At 47.8% G+C, this 22,974-nt stretch overlaps 5 protein-coding genes across 5 annotated transcripts; 1 reads left to right on the top strand and 4 right to left on the bottom strand.

The window, feature by feature from the left end:
• Window positions 1-90: 90 nt before the first annotated feature.
• On the top strand, window positions 91-2,239 carry LACBIDRAFT_324699 (uncharacterized protein; the record flags this gene model as incomplete). Its single annotated transcript, XM_001878065.1, has 9 exons — window positions 91-147; window positions 310-414; window positions 783-861; window positions 910-981; window positions 1,260-1,459; window positions 1,506-1,614; window positions 1,665-1,760; window positions 1,813-1,856; window positions 1,889-2,239. The coding sequence occupies 9 exons, from the start codon at window positions 91-93 to the stop codon at window positions 2,237-2,239; spliced, it is 1,113 nt and encodes a 370-aa protein (XP_001878100.1).
• A 5,756-nt stretch (window positions 2,240-7,995) lies between these two features.
• Window positions 7,996-17,868, bottom strand: LACBIDRAFT_324701 (uncharacterized protein; the record flags this gene model as incomplete). Its single annotated transcript, XM_001878406.1, has 11 exons — window positions 7,996-9,254; window positions 9,313-9,525; window positions 9,672-9,736; window positions 9,760-10,274; window positions 10,335-11,381; window positions 11,449-13,728; window positions 13,765-14,184; window positions 14,246-14,320; window positions 14,374-15,041; window positions 15,104-17,512; window positions 17,580-17,868. The coding sequence occupies 11 exons, from the start codon at window positions 17,866-17,868 to the stop codon at window positions 7,996-7,998; spliced, it is 9,240 nt and encodes a 3,079-aa protein (XP_001878441.1).
• Window positions 17,869-19,078: 1,210 nt separating this feature from the next.
• On the bottom strand, window positions 19,079-20,128 carry LACBIDRAFT_315611 (uncharacterized protein; the record flags this gene model as incomplete). Its single annotated transcript, XM_001878407.1, has 2 exons — window positions 19,079-19,330; window positions 19,391-20,128. The coding sequence occupies 2 exons, from the start codon at window positions 20,126-20,128 to the stop codon at window positions 19,079-19,081; spliced, it is 990 nt and encodes a 329-aa protein (XP_001878442.1).
• A 223-nt stretch (window positions 20,129-20,351) lies between these two features.
• LACBIDRAFT_315612 (uncharacterized protein) lies at window positions 20,352-21,238 on the bottom strand (the record flags this gene model as incomplete). Its single annotated transcript, XM_001878408.1, has 3 exons — window positions 20,352-20,984; window positions 21,048-21,069; window positions 21,123-21,238. 3 exons carry the CDS (start codon window positions 21,236-21,238, stop codon window positions 20,352-20,354), a joined length of 771 nt encoding a protein of 256 aa, XP_001878443.1.
• A 172-nt stretch (window positions 21,239-21,410) lies between these two features.
• LACBIDRAFT_247492 (uncharacterized protein) lies at window positions 21,411-22,751 on the bottom strand (the record flags this gene model as incomplete). The annotated part of the gene is made up of 5 exons (XM_001878409.1): window positions 21,411-21,859; window positions 21,910-22,153; window positions 22,212-22,292; window positions 22,341-22,553; window positions 22,599-22,751. 5 exons carry the CDS (start codon window positions 22,749-22,751, stop codon window positions 21,411-21,413), a joined length of 1,140 nt encoding a protein of 379 aa, XP_001878444.1.
• Between the last annotated feature and the right edge of the window lie 223 nt (window positions 22,752-22,974).

A 22,974-nucleotide genomic window follows, 5' to 3' on the forward strand; every position in this document is an offset into this window, starting at 1 on the left:
CTAGGACTTGCGGGTTAGGACCATCTCTACCTCTTGCTTGTGTCGCCTTTATCAAGTTATCAATTGAGCGTGTCTCCTCGATCCTCTTCTATGAATTTCTTCAAGTTCAAGCACCCTGCCGCGAAGGCCTCACGCGAATGCACGCTAGTATGTCTTTAACGTGCACTAGCCTTTTGATTTAATTTTGATACACGTAGCTCGATGGCGCTGTGATCGCCAAGACCACAGGGGCTGTCGTTGTCACTGAATACTTGCCACTCGAGACAGCGCCCGCAGCTTAACAGAAGTGAACTCTAGCCATTGCTATAGAAGCCTGGATGGTCTAGTGGTATGATTCCTGCTTTGGGTGCAGGAGGTCTCCAGTTCAATCCTGGATTCAGGCCTTTTTTTTATGTTGCGCCACTACCGACCTTTGTTAGCATTGTCCAGCGCTCTCCGTCACTGCCAGCAACACATTCCTTTGACCGAGCGACGTTTGGAGCGGCTCAGTTCCTCAAATAGCCAACATTCTCAAGCGACGACATATCCCAACAATTTCACTGTAGAACCATGGCAACTGACTTGCGAGCAACAGCGTCAACATCCACGCCCAGACGCACTCGCGTGGCCCTTCATCGTCACCGTCAAAGTCGACAAGCCCAACTGTCATGAAACAGTCTTGGAAGTTGACGGACAAAATCTGGACGAGACATTTTGACTGTGCGTCCGTTTTCTTGTTGTTACGAACCACTGAACAATCATTAATGTCGTTACAGGTTGACGTTCTGATATCATTTGCACAGAAAGGAGAACGGAAAGAAACGGAATCTGGTCGCTCCCTTTACACATTCGCTAGCCGAAAATCACAGGAAGCGGAACTCTGTGAGTGGTACTTATAAAGGTTGACCCAAACTCTCCAGACTTACGCAGGCTTCACTACCAATTCAGCTACGATCTGGGCTATTGCTAGTCGAGGAAAACCTCAAAATGGGGCGCCCAGGCGTCTGTGAAGTAGGACTGCCAAATGGCTCTGCCAATCTCACCGCCCTTACTCTGACACCGGATATTTGTCCGACGCCAGCTCCTGCAAGTCGTTCACTTATGCAACTTTGTGCTCTTAACTGATCACATTGCTCGCAGCATCAGGAGCCTCCAGCACTCACCACCTATCGACGGCCTGTTCGACGTCAAGTCCTACGCTCGGAGCACTTTCCTACGCGCAGCATCGCATGCGACGCACAATTTCTTTCAAGATACAACAGGCGCATTGGTGTGTGCAGTGCAACTCACCTCAGCTGAGTACAAGCCTGATGATCCCAACCCTCTCGTTGACGAAAGTGAACCACCTACGAGCATCGCAGATGTTGAGAAACCGCCTCCCGCAGATGCAGAGTTCACAGCAGCTGAAATCCGTTCACTGTTCATGGAGGTGGTCCTTCAGCCTATCTTTCTGGATCGAGCCTTGCTCGCCATGTCACAGGTGAGTCTTTCTTTCAATTGTATAACTCTCTACCAATTATTATCAGGATGATGATGGCAAATGGCGGTGTCCGCGTTGTCAAGAATTGTATGGCCATGACCCTGAATCACAAGAACACGACCATGGATCGCGGACACATTTGGAGAGACATACATGTACGTCAACTATTTGAATGTATATTCTTTTTGATGCTAACGACTTTTAGTTATACCAAACATTCAGACTGGAAAGATCTTGTCCTCCAAATGCTTACTGCCAACAGCGACGTATTCAAATGCCCTACTCATGACTGTGACTTCAAGTAAGTTTACCTCATCATCTGGCTGGGATCATAACTTATCTAAACGACGCAGGGCAGAGACAGAAGCCCTCGTTCGCACCCACTGCCTTGAGTGCAGTGCATCTGAATTGTATGGTACATTTGCAAAGTCGCACACCACAAAGTACAGGGCTAGACGTGGGATCAAAAGCCACCAGATCACCAGCACCCAGATTACGCAGCGAGCCACAAGACGTGTGGAAGGTTATACACAGTTGCTGATGGAAGTCAGGTCCATTTTCAATGATGTGGAGGATGAGGTCAATCATACGCATCCATCATTGAATTTCATTCTGATTGTTTTTGTGCAGAGCCATCGTGCAAGACTGCATGCCAACGTCGACTCCCTCATTGGCCAGGCCGACACCTTTTCCACGTCGGACAAACACATCCCGGTCACAATGTTGGAGCTTCTTGAGCTCGTTGAAGAGTTGTCTGATCTTTCTGAGGATTCTGATTAAGATTACAATAGTAGCGATACAGTGGTTATACCACAAAAGAGTTCTGAATTAACAGATGGCACCTCCTCGACATTACCTTCCTTCATCATCGCCTCTGACATCTGTCGAGCTGGAGACGAGTACCAAACGAACACCCATTAGGCCACCTTGTCCAGAAGCAAAGAGTCGTCGTCCATCGTAGGCAAGGTCAGCGAGCGCCGTCAAAACGATAAATAACCTGAAGCTTCGCCAAGTCGACGTTTCGATGTGCAGGAGGTCCTTGGACTCTTTGAACCATAGAAATGAGAGGCATAAACAATGAGAGTCGAGGGAATTGCGTACGTACCTACACCCGAAGAGGACCCAGACAACCAAGCGATGGCAGCCCATTAGTATCCCGTGCCTCCACCGTGGACGTCCCAGAAAGCTGGTGCTCGACGAGGAGGTTAGACCCTCGAGGGTGCGAGGCCGTTTGGTTCTTAGCGGGGTTGTACATCAGGTTGTGAAATTCCCTACGACGCCAGCTACGCATGTATCATCGTTAGTGGAAAAACTTACAGAACATAAGCAACAGCGTGACCAGCCGTATCATACCACTAGACCATTCAGGCAGATGAAGGCAAAGGAGGTTTACTTGATATACTCAGCCAACGCCATCTCGCACCTTCAAGCCATCTTCAAGCTCCCTGACGAGCTAATCGACTGTTTCTTTTATGTTTAGCCTCGACCGAAAGCTTGCCTCGTCGACATGTGTCGTCGAGAGACCCATGGGTAAGATAAAATCTCCTAACTCCATGTCGCCACGCCCCACGCGTTCTCGAAATTCTTTCCATCCTTTTCTGCGCCCTCTACCTCCTCCTCCTACCAATCGCACCATCAAATCTCCTCCCCCTGATTGTCATTCACCATTAACATCATCTGCCCCTCAAATTTCCAACGCCTCTTCACGCACTATACGATCTCGTAAACCCCAGACTGGTCGCTCCATCACTCACAACGAATTTCGCCCCCACGTCCCCACTGCCAACCGCATTTCTTCATGGCGCACCCCTTTTGGTTCTCGCCACCATGCCGCTGTAGCACGAACTCTCCCTCCCCCTCTTCTTGAATCTGCACTTATGGCCGTCCGAGGAGCTCTTGCTCCCAACACTGAATCGACTTACGGCGCGGGCCCCTTACGCTTCACACAGTTCTGCGACAAGTGGGAAATTTCCGAGGAGGCTCGCATGCCCGCCGACTATGCTCTTCTGTGCGCCTTCATCGGTGAATTCAAGGGCCTGCAATCTGGCAACACCATCCGCTCTTGGCTAGCTGGCCTGCGCAGCTGGCATATCATGAACCACGCTCCCTGGTATGCCAGTGACGACGAGTGGGTACACCTCGCTTGTATTTCGGCAGGTACGAAACACAATCTCGCTCTTCGAGCTCCTGTCTCCATTGAACATCTAACTTACCTTTGCCGCTCTCTAGATCTCTCCACGCCGCTGTGTGGGCCGTCGCCCTCGTAACCTTCTTTGGTTGCCGCCGCCTTGGTGAAACAACTCTTACCGTCGCCGCGGCCCTTGATCCTAAGTACCACGGACTCCGTTCTACCAAGTACGTTCGTTTCCACACTCTCTGCACATTAACTACAACTTTTCTTACCCCCTTCAGAATTCTATTCCGTATATTGCGTGATGGCTTTCCACTCCGCCAGTTTCGAGATCCCCTGGACCAAGACAACCAAAGAGCTTGGGGCCACCGTCATCCCTACCGCACGCCGCGAGGGCGACCCCTTAGGTCCCGTCGACGCCTCTAAAAACCACCTGGAAGTCAACTCGTCAATTCTAGCCTCTTCCACGTTCTTCGCTTACAAATCATCGTCTGGCGAACCCAAGAATCTCCTCAAGAATGAATTTCTCCATTTCGTCACCGAATCTGGTCTTCTGCTATGCTTGCTCTTCAAAGTTACATGACCACCAGGGTTGGAACCCGAAGCAGGTATCATACCAATAGACCATTCAAGCAGATAAAGAAGTCTCAATTCTATTTATTGTATCCAGTAACTTGATCAAGCACCTTGAACAAGGGGTGATCGGGCAGCTAAGCATATAGATCAATGGCTATGATATCTACAAATATAACATTCACAAGCAAGAAAGGATGAAAGGGACAGGAACCCAAGAAAGTGGGGAAGGGGGTGAAGAAGGCATGAGTATACAGGATATATCATAGACAAACGTTACCTGCTGGTAACCCACTGGTAACGTTACCTATGCCCCAGGTAACGTTACCAGTCTGAATACCTAAATTCTTGGCATATATCGCCATTGTCCCCCACATACTACCATTGTTTTATAATAGCTCTCATGTATTTACATTATCCCGTTAGCGAGTTTAGCCAAATACGGAATGTGTGGCTCTCGGAGCCATTATAAGTAGATATTTTTGCGACGACGCGTCGAAGCGTCGCGTGAGCCTGCTCCTTCACTCCCTCACTCAAACTGCTTTAATTTAATTACATCACCCCTTCAAAGTATGTCTTGGAAGCACAGTAGCATATAAAAATTTAAAAGCAGAGGCTTGAGAACTGCAGTGTATTTCCCAATGAGCCCTCCCAGAAAAATGGCATTTTTTTTTTGCAGCCAGTATGTACAAAGAACCTCATTTATATTTTAGCCGTGCATTATCTAAATCCCAACGGGTGTTGGAAAAATTGTGGCCTCTAAAACTTCGCCTTTTATCCTTAAAATGTAGTCTATTTGGTACAGGTTTCCTCAATCGCGGAAACACCTTTTGATGCACTTTAATTCCACGATTGGGGCCTCGCTATCCCCTATTGTTGAAGTCGCATTTGAGGATCCCGTTTTCGAGGGAAAAGCGGGACCCGCAATGGCGGTTTCCACATTCGGGATGCGAGGTTTCCTTGATCGGGGTCACCTCGCTTGAACAGATGAGGGGGTCGACACACAAACAAGGACTGAACGGAGAGGGGGACTGAGGTCCAAACAACCCAGTTGGGAGTTCAGGGATGCCTGAGGGCGAGAGCAGACCGTTGATCCCAAAGAGGAGGAGGGGAGACAGGGATCAGAGGGGAACGGGGAGAGAGCGGAAAAAACGGATTCATTCGTGTGACGCTATCTACGCTATCGAGGACTCCGCGAACACGGATTGCCGGAGAGAGGTTACCTATGGAAAGCAAGACTGATCTGCTCGGAATTCTCGGTTGCCGATTGATGGCCGCATATTTGCTAAGTAATATAATTGATTCGTGGTATTTGTACCATAATTATGCAATCTGCAATGAAGAATTTCACGGAGCCATCGCCCAAGTCTTGCCGTCTAACATCCATCAAGTATTGGCACTGTCGGAACACATATCATTACTGGGTATCTTATTAATTTAAAGAATATCAGTAATTCTGCAATGTAATTACAGATTTAAATCAACTTACTTGATGTTCCCAAGATGTTTCAGGCTCAAATTGACAAAATACACCAACACTGAGGCACATTTGCACATACTTCCTTGAAGAAACATCACACAATGATCCTCCAACCAACCTCCAAGCATTAGCATCTTGAGTGCATGGCTATGTCAGTGCTAAAGTAGTTTTGCTGCATCCAATACACTACAATGCTTCCAGGTGCAACAAAGCCCACCCTATAGCCTCACACAGCTCTCAGATGACAGTAGACTAGCCTCCAATCATGGAATGGCATCTGGTGGCATCTCAGACCATGCAGGGATGGTTGTGCTTGTGAAAGCAGAGTAATTTTGTCACTGCCAAAGTCCCAAGATGAGTATGATTTTGTGCAAATTTTCATGCAGACTCATTGTGATCTTGCACCTTTTGAATCAATTTGTGGCTGACTCAGAAAGAGGTATTCAGGAAATATTCAGAAAAGGATGTGAGGCTTCTCCCCACATAATTTTGAATAGACACACTCACAACTTCACATACTTTCTATTAGCAATGCCATCTTGCACATGATGTTGTGGTAACTAGTTTATCAAACAAACTGGGTGGATGGCATTAGTGCCATTCACAGTTACTGTTTTTGAATCATTTTTCATCTCATTTCTCATCTCGTTTTTCTGAAAAATAGAATCAAAAACGGGCAAAGAAACACATCAAAAATGATCCCAAAAATGCCATTTTTCAAAAACAGCCATTGTGTCCATTTTTGATGTGTTTCTGTTTTTCATCTATTTTTCATCCATTTTTTGTGTTCAGGTTTCAAGTTGCTGAAGGGTGTTTCAGTGTTGTCTGTTCTTTTTCTTTTTTCCCGATATGACAACCACTTTATTCTATTCACCGTTTGCACTGCAGAATGAGCAAAAAAATCAAAAAAAATTACTCTTAATAGACTGAAAACCAATTAGTTGAGGCTCAGGGAAGAATTGCAGCTGACAGATACTATTGGAGAAATGATAAGATAAGGTGGGGTCTGCAACAAGGTGCAGAGTTCAAGGCTGCCAGGGTGCCAAAAAATGGGCTGTTCCATTTTTCACTCATTTTTTATCTCATTTTCGAAAATTTCAAGGAGGGCAGGTTCACAGTAGCCATTTTTCACTTCATTTTTCACTTCATTTTTGATGTTCTATGTCTACAAAAATGAACAAAAAATGAATCAAAAATGGCTACCATGAGCACCCCTATGCAAGAAATTGTGGGCATTGTTGTTGCAGCAAACAACTGCCTCCAAGTTATCATGAAACTCCCCAACACCCAGTGTTGTTTGTGATAATTTATTTGATGATAGGACACTGTGATGTGCCCCAGAAGACTTGATCACATTCTATATGTTGATTGGTCCACCTGATTGAGAAGTGAAAGAAGGAATTTTAAACCTCAAGATGAAATCAATTACCATTGGACTGGATGTAAACATGAGAGACATTGCTGAACTGGTGAGTCTTGTTCCTCAGTCACTTTTGATAAATAACCCACTCTCCTGCAGGATTTCCTGGGGTGGGGATCATACTTCCATTGAAGAGACCTTCAAGAAAATAATGCATATTTTTTACAGGCAGAATAGACCACAACAAGATAGTAAATTTCTTTAGTCTTTTCCAGTGAATGGCAAAATGGGTGATGGACTCATCATCCGCCACAGAAGAAAGATTATTTATATATAATTCATGTGACTAGATTCAATGCTGGCTGAAGAAAACAGTGCTGCATAGAAATGCAAGTTGTACCCTTAAATTAACTTGTCAGGAAAAATCACAAGGACACTCATATAACTGTCAAGCCCTGGGATGAATTGAAGTGGAATATCAGACGAGCAAGCAAGGCCATGATGTAATTTGCCTGCTACATGATGAAGGCATCGAGTAGACCATGAAGAAAGGCACTTGAACAACATAGCTGTATATTATGTAATTGTGGTGCAAATACCACAAATCAATTATATTACTTAGCAAATATGCGGCCATCAATCGGCAACCGAGAATTCCGAGCAGATCAGTCTTGCTTTCCATAGTTACCAGCCGCGTGACGGAGGTGACGGCGTGCGCCAAAAGGGAGGGTTGCCAGCGCTCACGTGACGTAACCCGGGTCACGTAACCAGGCGTGATACACAAGAATATACATAGCAGGAAAGCGCACTAATTATGAAGGAAACAAACATTCAAACTTCTAAGTTGGCAACAAGGACTCAACGATCACAGTGACTGCCCTAAATGCACATAAATGCCGGTGAGTTAGGGCTACCAGTACTGAGATAACGAAGGGCAATGCTGGATGACGTACTTCTTCTTAGCCTTCCAAATCATCCAGATCATTTGTAGATCACTCCTCAAAGTCTTCTTGTGAAAGAAGGCGAGCGTGCAAAATCTTACCCATATGTGTCTGCTGATAACTCATGCCCTTCCTCCTCAGTGCAAACAATGTCTTTAGCAACGTCAACGGACTCTCGTCGAACAAGCATAGTTTCACCATCTCCCCGATCCGACTGCGTCGAGGAACAAATCGATCGCTCTCCACTGAACTATAACCCGCTGTTTCACTTGTTGAGACACCCAAGAGATGGCACAGACGGAGGTATGTCTCGTATTGGTCCAAATAGAGCTGGCCTCCCCAGATGTTGAGCTGACACCTTACGTCGAGGGACAGGGATTCCAAAGCAGTATTTCCACATGGTAATGGCGGGACACAGTAGAATGTGAGGTCGTCAAATGATTTAATAGCCTGGGTGGTACGAGGCGCATACATATGCAGACGGACGTGCTTGCTTGCGCGAATGTCCTGAAGAAGAGCATTGACCTCGTATGGGCTCATGACCACAAGTCTATCTTCAAGCACGTGTGAGACGATCCAGTTGACGGGACGGAGATAGTCAGTGAGAACGGATTTCTCGTTTCCGCCTTTTGTTGTGGTAATGAAGTCTCGAGTAGCCAGGAGCTGTCTCGACCATGGGTTCTTGGGGAGGAGCTCGTCAGATTTAGAGCAAAGTGGGGTCATGAGGGGGATGAAGATTTTAGATTTGGTTGGGCTGGTCCCGCATTGGATAAAGCGGCGAACTTCCTCGTCGAGGAAATGCACAGCGGGCATCTCTCTGGGAGGTCTCTCTAGCTGTAGTTCCTGCTCGACTTCATGACTAACCTCTCTTTCTTGTTCCTCCTCAATCTGTGCATCACGCACCGTCGTGACCCCAAACATGCTAAGGCGGTCGCGCATGGCTGGAATGTCGCTGAGTGAATCAAAGGAATATTTGGTCATTCGACCATACATTTCCTCGAGGGATCGTGCTGCGGGTTGAAGCCAACCATTTTCCAGAAGTTCTACCTTGAACGAATCAGACACAGAAAATGCGGCTTCTCCCGTACGTCTCTTGTGATGGTCGATGCCCTGCTGAACCCAGTGGGGTATCTGACGCTCTATTTCGGTGCAGGTCTTGGACATTGCCCAGCTTAGAACGTCGATGACCTTTACTTGCCAGTGGTGCGAAAAACTGATGTTTTTAGGCTCTCGTATTTGCCTGTCAACCTCAGGAGGTGCGCAGAAGACCAAAGATTGGCCATGACCCAGCTTTCGCATCCGCATGCAGCCTAAATTTTGTATTCGTTAAAGATCCGTGAAGCGGGGGAGCATAATATACCAGCATACCTTGAACTAACCTGTCTTTCGTGACTTTAGGACCCAGAGTTACCGCAGCTTGAAAGTTGAGAGGAAGCTTAAGATCAGTTCCCCTCGTATGGGCGTCATCAAGATAGACAATGCATTGGTCAAGCCGCCGGAAAAAGGATGAGGAGTAGAATGGCTCAACCACGCCATCCTGACTGAGAACTGATAAGTTGTCCGCGTCGTCGAAAAATACGCCTGCCGCAATATCTTGTCTTAATGATAGCCAGTGCTTGATCAATTGATGGTTCGTCATTTCCAGCATCTGATGCTGCAGTTAGCGTATTGCTTAATTCATAACAAAACAAAGTCACCTGGGCGCCAACGTCTAGCAGAACTCTTACCTCCTTTAGCTCTGCGGTCCGAGTTAATGATGCCAAAAATTCCTTTGCTGAGCATTGTTGTCCGTCTGCTCCCTGAGTACATATATACCTATCATTCTCGGGTTGAAGTAAATACCCAAGAACTTGCGCATTTGTTTGAAGTTGATTGACGGGGTCGCTCTGGGTAATAGACAGGGGCAGCAGATCAGAGTTGTCGTTTGTTCCACTAAAACCAGTGGTGAAGTTAGCTTTCTGCTCGACCAAATCCCATCCAGACGTGCCCAGCTTGGAAGGAAACTCTTTGGCGTCCCTGGGGAAAACGACTTTTGAAAGGAAGAAGTCGATGACGGCTTGGTTATGTCGATATACAGGAACAACATCGCTCGTGAACCCCTGCGCGTCCTTCATGTTTACCCCTATTAGCTGGCGAAGCATTACAGGAACGTCACCATTTCCACGCTTGACCCACTTCTCATACTCGAGAGAAGGATTGTCAAGCTTGATGAGAAGCTCGAAGCATTCTTGCACTTGAGATGCCGTGAGACCTCCATAATAGTAGCTTAGGCAAGTCAAGCAAATGGCTACATCTGGATGACCGAACTCGCTTCGTAAGCTGGGAACATCCTATAGGCAATAATGTGATCAAAATCCGATATGGGGAAGTCAGAAAGTTTTGATACTTACCTTAGCTCTGTAAGGGACAGCAAGCATTGAGCGTTTCAGATCAAGGCCGTAGTCCACTCGCCAACGTTGTTGGCTAAGAACATATATCAATATGCCCTCCGCCAGAAGGCCACGAAGTAGGAGAAGGCCCTTCCATATGGCAGACGTTTTGTAGGAACGCTCGACATCGAGGTATGTTTGACTATCAATGTCATGTTCCCTAATAAAGCGACGGACCACATTACGGAGATGAGGCTGTGTGCGGAGACCAATGAAGTTCAAGTTGTCAAGCACTCCATCCAAGGCATCTTCCGCAATTTGGGAAACAAGTTTCTGAGAAGCCAAGGTTCCAAGGAGACGAACATGGGAGAAGTCTCCTTCACATTTCGTTGCTGCACGGCGCTTGAATTCAACCTCTTTAGGAAAATCTTTCTGAAGTTGGGTGATATGCCGATGCACGCGGTTAAATATCTGTTGCACGGTGTTCCAACGATCTGGGCTGTCATCAAGTGGCTGCTGCTGGCCCATGGTATAGATGAGTTGGTATTGGACATGAAGAAGTGCGTCGCTCTCGTCAAGGATGTCTCGCGAAGTGGAATTCAACCATGCCTGCGTCTTCTGCAACTCCTGCGCAACATTGTCGAGATGAGAGCTTGATGATAAAGTTTGTTCAACCACCATCAACCTGAAAGAAAGTACGTGCTCTGGTTGAGCCACTAGGACTCCTCGAACGCGAGCACACTCTTCAAACAGATCTCGGATTTGCTGCACCTGTTGCAACTTCATCTTGATGTTGCGAGAGAATGGGAGATAGAAAATACGACGATTGGCAAGGCCAGAGATTCGTTCAACAAGCAGATGGAACATTTGGCCTGCAAGAGGCTTCAAGACAATGACTCGAGCTAGCTTGTCCGAGTCGGCCAGGGCGGCGGCCACGAGAGGCACGATGACATGAGACTTTCCTTCACCCATGTTCAGCTGCAGAAGTGTGCTTTGATTCGAAGAAGGTGTTATCATCTCGCGCGCGACGGCAGACTGGACTGGGCGGATGATGAAGTTTCCTTGGATCTAAAATTTAGTCAATCCAATCAGATGTCTAATTTCATTCTATTAGTCGGGGAAAGTTAGTTCTCACCTGTATGAGTAGCCAGTCAGGATTATTTTCTGCATCGGACAGATTGAATGACGCATTTTGAAGCTCTTTAAAGAAGTTGTCAACTTCAACGCGCAGGGCGTATTCCAACAACCGCTGAGAAAGCTGGTACTCGATGAACGCCTTGGCAAAGGCAGTCAAACTCTGGGCCCATTCAGAAGTGAGATGAATGTTAGCCGTGGATCCCAGAGGAGATAACATGGTACGAGGATGAATGCGAGGCCACAAACCTGCAACTTTGAGGATCCTTTCTATGGCAGTTGAAGGCGCCAAAGCAGAGCAAATTGAACTCGAGACATCGTTCATGTAAGTCTGGCACTGGTCCCGATATGTAAAACAGACATTGATGGGAGGTAACTGCTTGGACGAGATTGAAATTTGCTTGCCAGGTAATTCTCTCTGACTTTTTTCGAGGTGCTCACTATACCGTTGAGTAAGCCTGAGTGGAGCGTGGCTATTACACCGAAATTGAGAGATAAGGTTCTCTATGGGGTTGGTTGTGGGTGCTGCTTTTCCAGAGTCGCTATTACGCCGAAATTGAGAGATAGGATTCTCTATGGGGTTGGTTGTGAGTGCTCCTTCTCCAAACTTGTGAGTAGAACGTGCTGGGATTTGATCTTTACGACTGGAAAGAAGCCTGACCAAGGTAAAGGGAGAGACTAGTTGACTGTTGTCAACATTGAAGTGGGAGGTGGTAAAGCAGAATCTTGGCATATTTTCTCCAGTCAATGCAAAATCAATGTAGCCATCCTGCAACATATCTGTAACCTGATAACCAAATGAGCGAAGGTCTCTATTGCAGGAACAGCTGGCAAAATATTTTCTAAGATTAGCCATAATTCTTTCAGTGTTGAACCAGTCTGAGTCATCCCAGCGATGGAAAGGGGATCCTGGGGTAGAAAGGTGTCGCCAGTCCATCAAGTAGTTGACAGCATTGTCAATTCGGCGCTTAGAATTGTCGTTATAATGTTGAAGTTGTCGGGAGAGGAAGTCACGTTCAATTTCGTTAGGTCTTCGTGAGAGCTGTCTCGCGGGGCTGTCAACAATAGGGTGGGTCCCAGAACTGATCATGGAACGCACTCGCTCCCGACATGGCTCAAATTCATCTGTCAGGTCATATGACGGGTGAATGGGTGGAGCGATGAATGATGACCCACGAACAGTGGCGAAAGCTAGTAGAACTGGGATGAGATGCCGAAGGCTTGGCATACTATAAGCCAGTGCAGCGAATGAAAAGACCAACTCAAACTTCATTGAGATGGATGGCGATTTTCTATGACAAAGATCATAGATACTAAGGAATTTCGCAGGCAGATCCAGATCCAACCACTCTTTGGTGTAAACCAATGATGTGTCAGGGACAATTCCGTTCATGTGGCGCCATTCTTTGAAGATATTGAGGAGGTCAGAGGAGTTGAGACGGCGATCACGAGTTAGACCTACAGGCCAGGAATACACCAATCGGGAGATGTTCCGGGCCTCAAGTCCATCGGAGTCATACTTGGCGATGTGAGGAGAATCACGAGAATTGTATCTCGTATCCAAATCCGGTGATCTCTGAACACCTTCTTCATAGTAAACAGCATTTCTTTGTGTTGCACGTGCCATTAAGAAGGAATCACCAACGCACTCGTAGTCAAGATCAACTTTCCTATCTGTCGGCGCAAGGAAGATATTGAGAGATTGTGCATATTGCAGGATGCTGCGGACAGCAGTGTCAAACCTGCCGTGCTGAGAGAGTGCAGGAAGGCAGGAAGACCATTCCGTGGTTTGCATAGCACAAAGGTGCCTTGGATAGTAATTCCGACGAGGGCTGATGCTCCCAATAAGCCGAAGAAGCTCGACATCAGCCTCTGTCAAACTTTGGAATGAGAAACTGCCAGCAGCACTCAACTCCTGCAGCGCATGATCTGTACCTGTCTGGCTCGTCAAAGGGTCTGGAAGAGCATGGCTGCATAGAGCATGCAGGTAGATCCTGTAGAGCCGACTTGTGAGGTTGACATTGCCAACGAGCAAGCCAAGATCAGAGTCGATCTCGTATTTGTACCACATAACTTGACGGATGAATTTGGTGCTGGTATCGATATATACATGGACATGATTTTGATTTGAGGCAAGGGAGAAGTTGACGTCACCATGGGGTATGAGCACACAGCGCGAGCGAGGGAGACTTGCAAAAATTGGGTCTTTATGGCAGAGGACGAGCTGGCTGCTTAGCCCAATCATAGTCTGTGTGGATTGGTTGTTGTCGATGACCATACCCTGGAAGTTCTTTGATTCTAGCTCGCCACCACTTACAAAAAATGAAAGCCGGAATCGAGGTAGCTCAATTGAGACAGTTTGCGATTGGAGATCATAGATGGCAGTCAGATATTTCGAGTGTTCTAAAGGGCGTATACGGGCCGCAATGTCCTGGAATGTCTTGCTTCGGATGTCAACAAGGTAGCGAGTCTTGCCCGTGCCATGAATCATCCTACCGCAACCGCTTGGCAAGAAGACAAGCCGCCAATTCTGAGGTGACTGTTCCCACAACTGATCAAGAGGTCGAAATTCAACTTCACCACTATAAATGTGCATCCAATGCACGTGTTCCGTTGAGAAAAAGGTAGGGAAATCCTCAAGCAGAATATGATGGGGAACCAGTTCAAAGACTTGGCCTGAAGGTGTTCGTGCACGTATAATGAGATCTTGACCCTCATTGCGAAGAGCGAAGAAAACCTAATGCAGCCGGCGTCTGCTCTAAACGACATCACAACGCAAATGCGTAGAAAAAACCTACATTATAATTATAGACCGGAGATCGAGTAACATATTCCATCCCAGCCATATCAGCAGGAATGACATCCAATATTTTCTGGATGCAGGAATATGAGGCTCATTCATCTGAAATAATAAAAATATACATACCTGGCCAAATATCCGTCTGTAAGTTGAATGGCTGACAATCTCATGAGGCAGGCGCCCGAGCAGCTTCCCATCCACAAGTAACGTTCCGTCTAGCATGTTGTAATGAACCTCTTGACTTCGCTGACCAGGTAACTCAGCGGTGGTGGATGATTTTAGCCATCGTGAGTTGGGCTCACTCAACTGTTGCCACGCGCCATTTCCAGGCCTGTACCCTGACCAAACAGATTGGATTGCGGTGTCCAATCCGGATCGGTCACCATGAATGAGCTTATTGAGAAGTGATTCCAGAAAATGAGAGAGTCGGCGATCTCGATGGAGCAATTTCTGAAAATCTGGAAACATGTGGCCAAGATGCAGGGGGGCATGGTCATGAATCATGATGGCACACTCAATGAGAGTGGCAACATCTGCTGAAGAGTGGAGGAGGGCTTCAAGATGAGTTTCAGCATCAACATCAAAGGTTGCCCTGCAGGTCGCAGCCATCTCACAGACAAGTCTGTGGAGGTTGCTAGCCTCATCCGAGTCATCGGCGACAGCAAATTGAAGCTTTTGTCCTATCTGACGCATCCAGTTAAATGTTACCTCTCGAGCTTTGTGCAACAGTGCGTATCCATCCTTCTGGACTTGGACATCTGTAGTGGAAGCAAGAAGGCGACTTGTGAGATAAACTAAGCAATGTCATTAACATGAAGTGCCATTTGTCAATGTAAGGTAAACAAAAAAGACATACTGATGCTCTTCACTGTTGTTCCTTCAACCCAATTTGCCTCAATGCGAGTCAGGAGGCCCATGGCCTCTCGAATTAAAACAAGACCAAAATCTGGCTCTTCAAGTTCAAAATGCCAGTCTCTAACAAACCGGGGGCCAGCCTCAGAGAGAGGTCCTAGCTGCCAGGCTGCTTGTGTGATAAGTGTATGAACTTCCTCACGAGAAAACGTCAGGACAGCCGTGCGAAGTTCACGGGCGATGTTCATCCATTGCAGCTGTGGTCCACATCGAAGGTTAGAGAAAGCAAGTTGCTCATGCATGCTCAGGTTCATGGGACAATCTCCCTGATTGACGATCGTTCCATTGTGAGTGTGGGTTGTGTGTGCCACGGCATCTTGGAGATGCTGGTATAGCGCTTCTCCATCCTTGGGTAGACGAAGTGTGCAGTATGAATCGAGACTGAGATTGAAGGGGAAACACACATATTCCCTCTTCACGCTGTCATAAAGCCGGAAGTGTAGGCCGTTGTTGACAGAGACACTGTTTACGTCGGCAGTGCTGATCAGGACCTCTCGGTAATGGGAATTGGGAAATGACTTTGTATCCGAACCAAAGGTGATGCGACCTGACGTGCCTTTCTTTGACCAGATTGCCAGTCCTTCATAACCCTCAATGAGAATATTAGGAGTAATCTCCGACTGGACGTTGACATGTGCCATCCCAATATCACGAAGGATCTGGTATGTCCGTGTCCTCCAGATGGAGAAGACCGGAGGACAGTTGAGCTCAAAGACAACCGCTTTAGCATCCAGATCATGCCGGGGCAAGGGCCACTCATGTACATTAATACTCATGGAATTGGCCTGGTTCTGGAGTTTGCACTTGAAGCAGAAACGGTAATGCGTAGTGCCCCAATAGCTCTCAACGTATTCGCAACTAGCACTGGCAATGACATCCAAGAGTTGCCTATACTCCTTTTGTTTCTTCTGGAGCTCTGCATGCTTGTTTTTACGGTTATTGGTGGCATATGATTCAATAGAGGCTTTGAGGTCTGCAAGGGAAGATTCCTGCTCAAAATAACGCACAGCGAACATGCTTTCTTGCATCTTATCGGAGTAAATCGACGTTGCAACAGTAACGCTGGAGTGCCGGCAGCGTAGATAAAGCTCTATTTTGGCAGCGCGTTCGATGGATTTTGCTTTGCGAAGAAGGAGGGGTTCCAAAATTGAGGCTGGAATCTCAGGAGAGTATTCCCGAAGGAGCGGACAGTGGGAGACGGCGATGGTATCAAGCGCGACCCAGAGTTCCATGATTGTCAAAAGCATGAGCGACTCGTCCTCTGGGTTGGAGGAATATAGAGTCTTGGAGAAGGAGATATACTGTTCCAAGCACAATCCTAACTTCTCGCATGCCGACTCATCTTGATGGTTCTCTTTAACCCATGTATCCAATTTTTCCTGGACGAAGAACTCAAAGTCAGCAAGGGCGACGAAAGGGTCAGCTTGAACCGTGTTGGTTAAGCCGTCACAATGGTGAAGGTCAAAATTGTCACGAAGACGGGGGAAGTGAGATGGAACAAACAGCGAGGGAGTATGTGTGCAAGGATCTGGGTGAATGATTTTGGTGAGATACGCATGGGATTTCTGAAGTGAAATTGTGATATCCTTTTCGAGGGCAGCAGGAACGGGAATGAAGGATGGAGAGCTGGCTTGTCGGAGTTGCTCTTTAGACCATCTTGCTTGAAGACAATTCTCAATCGCTTGACTGATGTCCTCCACCGCTTTCAAGAGGAATTGAGGTGCGGAGGCGCCAAGCTTATGAACACGCCTGCATGTCTTGATTCTGGCAGCGTGCAGTAGCTCGCTAGAGAAATTATGGTTGAGAAACATACGGAGAAGATCGGTCTGAAAGAAAATCATAAATGTTTTGTAAATATGATGGGAGTCAGCGGTTGCCAGTGTTTGTATGGCTACTCGGAGCACAAGCCAAAGTGACGACCTCCGCCAAGGGTTTTTAGCATTCTCCCAGCATACGTCATCTGCAATGCGTTTAGTGATACGGTTGACGTCGGCTTCCTTCCCCATCCCGCAAAGTATCATAACGAGGAGCTGACTGATGTATCGTGGGTGGGCGGTGGCTCGAGTCTCGGGGACTTTGGACCCGGCTTTGGTTGTGGTAGGTTGTGCATCCAGCTGATCAACGTCCATGTGAAGGAGAAAAGAAACGAGCTGTTCAACAAATGAGCGATCGTGTGCGACACTGAGAGGAAGTTCGACAGCAGGGCCGGGATACGAGCAGATGAGTTTCCCCTTAACGGCCATGACAGCCTCGGGAGTCGGCGAAACCTCGAAGACTTCAAAAACCATAGCATCGTGAAGCCTGCGTAAAATAATAGCGGCATTTTGAGCACGGATGTGAAGTACAAGAACCTCTGAACGGGATAAGACAGAGAGAATGAGTGAGCAAATTGGAACATCATGAATCTCAACAAAACTGACCTCCGTCCCCGAGCGACAATATGTTGTCAACGAGGATATCTTTTCCACGAACTTCTGTTGTCCGCAGCACTTTCTGAAGCATTTGATCCACGGTGGACCACAGCCCTCGCTGGTGTTGCAATAGAGATTCAGCAAATTTTTGGGAAGCATCACATATGACACGACAAAGAGCGATGTCGTGATTATCGTCATGGTCGTCTTCTTGGGGTAGTCTAGGAGGCATAAAAACATGGTTTAAGATGTATACAAGGTCCTCAGAAGAGGGGGGCTCGAGAGACAGCTTGGCCATGGTGGTTACAAGTTGAGGAAGAGCAACGGGCGCTAACAAGATCTCTTATCAAATGTTGACACGGCCCGAAAACATGGCGCTCTGGTTCATAGTTCTGCACTTCCGAAAATTACCTCTGAAAATTGCGTCATGATATGCCGGAATCCTCAAACTCTGGCATGACGAGGGCCAAAGTGGGCTGCCAATCCGCGACTATCGGTATAGTGGATTTAGGCGAGAATGCGGGTTATGCTGGGGTCTGAGGCCTGAGGTGTCGTTTGGGCGTCGAATGAGGGTCGTAGATGCTCTTGTGCTTCCGTTCCTGCGGATGGTGGTAAGTAGAGGCGGGGGAGAGCGACGTCTCCCAGAATTTCGAGGGGATACGGCGAATCCTGGGTGGAGGAACATTGCCGATGGATTGGGTGTGAGGCCTTTGACTGATCTTCCTGCGAAGTAGCCACCAGGAGTGCTAGTGAGGGTGGACCGCCTGCTAGAGGCTTGAGGTGTCGATCCAGCTGCGTATGTTGGAGTGCTGGAACCGGCGCGAATGATTGGGGTTGGGATAGAGGGGAAGCGGGGGCAGGTGTGTAGAAGGCGGGGTATTGGGGTCAAGGTGGGGTTTTGCGTGTTGGTGGTGGGGCCCAGTGGGGTTTAGAATTATAACGTTCAATGTACAGTCTGCGTCATCGGCCTAGACGAGTGCATCCCAAGGGCATCATTCTTCAAGTTCTCGTGCAGGAGGACCGAAGGTATCTTGGGCAGACTGAGCCAGCCAGAAAGTTATCTCATCGCGGGGGCGATCGCCGCTTTTCAGGCCCACAATATGATGCATCGGTTCATGCTTGGCCTCCCCAACAACGCAAATCAGAGGACTACACCACCTGGCATTGTCATGTTAAACGGTAGCGTGCCTGCATTTTACCAGCCCAAGTTGATCCTCCAACGTCTCGGCTGCTCTGTGAGAGCAGTTGAAAGAGCTCGGTATTCTGGCCATCCACCGCGGTGCACAAGCTGAAACTACCTGTTGAACGACTCTTCGACCTGCGGTCGCTCAACAACAGAGCTGCCATTCTGTCTTGCTTTGAGGCTTTCAAACAATGTGTTTTCGTTCCAAGACTAGTGGCGGGGAATGACGATCACAATAGCCGAGAAACCCAGACCACCTTCAACAACCCCATTTCCTATGAGGGGCAAGGCAAACAAAGTTTAACAAACTCAAATCCAAAATCAACTATGTAGTCTGAGCCTCAGGCTGCCACCTCAGCGTCACAACGTGGTATGCTAAACCTGGCTCGGGTCCATATTCAGCGACAGGTGATGCCTGTATTATCTCCCACTCGTTCCGATCAGCAATGTAACGATATTGTCCACCGAATGAAGATTGGCCGATCCAGCAGCCACGCTTAATCTCCGTGCCATTTGTAGTCAAAACCCGACCGCCGAATAAATCAAATCTCCATTTCAGCATTTCTTGTGCAATATCCTCCAACCGTCATGAACCAAGAAGTCAGATCAAAGCGAAAAGACCAGATAAAAAACACACTTGATCCTTGTCTCTTTCCATCGTTTCCATTTCAATCTCGAAGGACTCTAAACTTTGTATCATCTTCAAGTTCTTACCCCAAACCGGATTTTCCATGCTCAATCTCTCGTTATGCTCCCACCACCACCAATCAGAATGTCGGATGGTAATCTTGAGATGCTTCGGGCGCATTTTTGGCAATGCACAAACCCGAGCAAAATCGTGGCGAAGCCAGTAAAGCTGAGTGAAGAAGTGAACGCGCTGCACTGCATCACGCTGCCTCGGAGTCAAGCCCAAAAAGTAGGCACGGGGGTCGCCGTTTAGCCCTTCGGGACCCCGGTAGAACCAAAATACATGTTCATTGAGCGAGATTGGGAGATCGCGTGTTTCGCTGTAAATGCGGAGGCAGGTAGCCAGTAAGGCAGTGTGGATGCGTTGATGATAACGGTACCCCTTCCGAGTGTAATAAGCGGTGGGTGGGAATGGTCGTGTTTCGTCGTCATAGCTGGTGAGAGCAAGCACGAAGATTTCGTGTCGTAGCTCTGGTGGGATCAGGGAGAAGAGAGGGCAGCTATTCTGATCACTGTGATTTCCCGTCAGGATGGGCGCTACAAAGCTGCTATGCGCGGGTTGTGGAGAAGGGCTTCGGTCCCTGCGTCTTCTGCTACGGCGGGCCATGTTGAGGATAAAAGCAAATGATCTAGTAGGAAGCGACATGTGTTCTAAGTAGATACCTAGAGCCACGGGAGCGATAGGCATTCACTCACAGAAATCGTCATGACTCGATTGAATCGGATTGATCAACAACGTGTGTGATGGTCAAGCGGCCCACCAAAACCCATTGACGAAATTCGACATCAAGGACGCACGAGGCGTAGCGACGACTTTGTTGTGGGTCACAGGGGATCATTTTGCGATCGTTGCACTCAACTTCACATGCTGGTAAAAGCCAGGGCGACGCAAGGCTGAACCTGGATTAAATTCAAGTTCTACTACGTGTACAACTCTCAAACTCTTCGATTAAATCCTTCGACCATCCATTGAGGTCCTTGTAAATGAAATCATAGCTATGGGTTGCAAACGTCCCCTCCAATTTCACCGCACAAGAAAGCAAGAACATCTCTTCAGAATCCTTCACAATCGTCGCCAAAAGTTTGTTCATGTTCTCCCTCGAATGATCGATGGTTAGGATTTTCTTATCGTGAACTTTCTTCATAAATTCCTTCTCGTGCTCCGTAAATATCCAGCGCATCTTCACCTTCTTTCCCACAGGACCAAGCCCATCACTTCGCTTTTGAAACGTGGGTGCATAAGGCATCGGGTAATACATCTTCTCCTCATGCACGGGAAGCGTCTCGATAAGCGCAATCGCGTCGAAGAGATCCTGGAACGTCTCAAAATAAAACTCGACGCAGCCTCTAAAGCCGTCGCGTTTGGCCTCGACATATTCGTCGAGCAGCTCTTTCACGTAGTCTGGCAGTCCACGGATGAGCCATAGGAAGTGCGACATCTTCTTCTTGACGTCGATGAGAGAGCTTGCGCTGTTACGCTTTGCCGTCTCCGCCCAGTTGTTACAGAACTCCTTGTGCACCTTCCAATGTGCGCGTTGGCAGTTCTGGATGGTTGATGTTCTTCAGGAGTCCGCCCCGTTATAAAATGCGACTGAGCAAATGCTTGCCTTGTCACAGTAACGGGCAGTTCTAGGGGATTTATCAAGGTCAATTCTGAAAATCGTTATACTCATCAAACTTACTTGCAGTTAGCGCACTTTAAGGGTGCTCTGAACTTGAGTTTGTGAGCATTTGAACAGCCGGGGTTGTAGCAAGCGAGAATGTTTCCGGCAGCAGCGGTAGCTATTACTGAAGACATTTGAGAGATATTGGATATCACCCAGCAAAGCAGCGCCTGACGACGAAGATGCGCGAAATGTCACGGTGTGACGCTACCAGTCACAAACGCGCCATATTCGCACTGCTGAAATTCGAGAGAGAGATGCAAGACGAGATGGACTTCGCATGCAATGCAAATAAAACACTCGTAATTAAGACAGGCCTACCATTGTTCGTACTTCTTTCAAGGTCGCGCTAGAGCGTTCCCTAGCCCTGTCAGCTCCTTGTTTGGCTATCTCTGTTAAGTATCCCTTCTCGTTCCGTATCCGCTCAAAGTCTTCTCGTGGCCCCTTCAGTAGCTCCTCGACGGCGTCGGCAGTATCAGCCTTCAACTCCCTATGACTCTTCCCTTCATATCTTGACGCCACTTCCTCTGGGCTCTCGTCGGTGCAAGCAGCAAGAATAGTCAAGAGATTTGAGGTCCCTGGTCTATTGACGGGGTCGTACGTCACTCCGAGGATAGAGTCTGTCACAGATGCTTGAATCTTGGATTTGATTTTTGATGTGGAATCGGTGAGCAGGATCCGAGATTGAACATCAGGTGAGGACTTGGACATCTTGGATGTGGGGTCTCTGAGGGAGAGTATTCGTCTAGACGGAGCTACACGGAATTTCAGCATGGTTGGAGATGCTCCTCAAACATAAACGTACTGTTGACTTGTGTAGGAATCGGAAAGAAGCGCTTTCTCGCTGCGAAAGTCCGATTGAAGATGTTCGCGAGTTCACGTGAGAGTTCCAAGTGTTGTGTTTGATCTTCGCCGACGGGAATGTGAGTAGCTCTGTATGCCATTATGTCGGCTGCTTGTAAGATGGGATATGTGAATAGTCCCGCGTTTAACAAAGACTCGTCGACTTCGGAGTCGGATCCAGCGTTTCTAGAATCGGCTAAGCGCGACTATAACCCCCTCAGTTAATTCTGACAATCGAGGGGTACAATCCATGGGAACAGCTACCTTCCAGGTTGTCATCCGCCGTAGCTTCCCTATTGGCGTGACACAGCTCAAGATCCAAGCCAATTCTGTATGACATTGATTCTTGACAGTCTCGTCAGTTTAAAGCAACGGGCATGGTGTGTTGCTCACATCATCTTGATGAAATACTACCGAGCGCTTGGGGTCGATTCCGATTGCCAGCAACGTAGCAAGCATGTTCATGCGTGATGCGGAGAGTTCCTGAGGATCTTGAGGGAGAGTTAAGGCATGCCATCCGACGATTGAGAAGAAAAGTTCGTCTTCTGGGTCTGCATTCCGCTGGAGCTTGACCCAATTCGAGAGTGCTCCTAGGTAGTTGCCTAGCTGGTCCTCGTCAGATAGATACCACCAAGGTTGGGTGTTACTTACATGCGGTATGCCTGTTGGCTGAATACCTGAGAAAATGACGCGTCCACGTTTTGGAACACTTTTCGTGTCATTGTGGACGCTATTGGAGGTGCTCAACCCTCTTTGTGGTAGATGGACTTGTCGAAGACGAAGGACGCGACGACAGGAGAACATTTTTCTGGCACAGCCACCGATTTCCTCATCTGACTTGCGCACTCCACTTGGGTTTCTTGTCTTTCTGCATCTGCTGTCTTGGCCCTACTAGTCTGCTGACAGAACTATGGAAGATGGAACAGGCACTTTTGAACTTCCAGGAGACGCCCTCCGATTCTGCGACGTAACTAGCTTGCTCACGGACGCTGCAGCTGGTGCGTTGTTATATCGTGAAGTATGGAGT

This window comes from Laccaria bicolor, genomic scaffold (assembly GCF_000143565.1).
Source record: "Laccaria bicolor S238N-H82 LACBIscaffold_6 genomic scaffold, whole genome shotgun sequence".
Classification (NCBI taxonomy): domain Eukaryota; kingdom Fungi; phylum Basidiomycota; class Agaricomycetes; order Agaricales; family Hydnangiaceae; genus Laccaria; species Laccaria bicolor.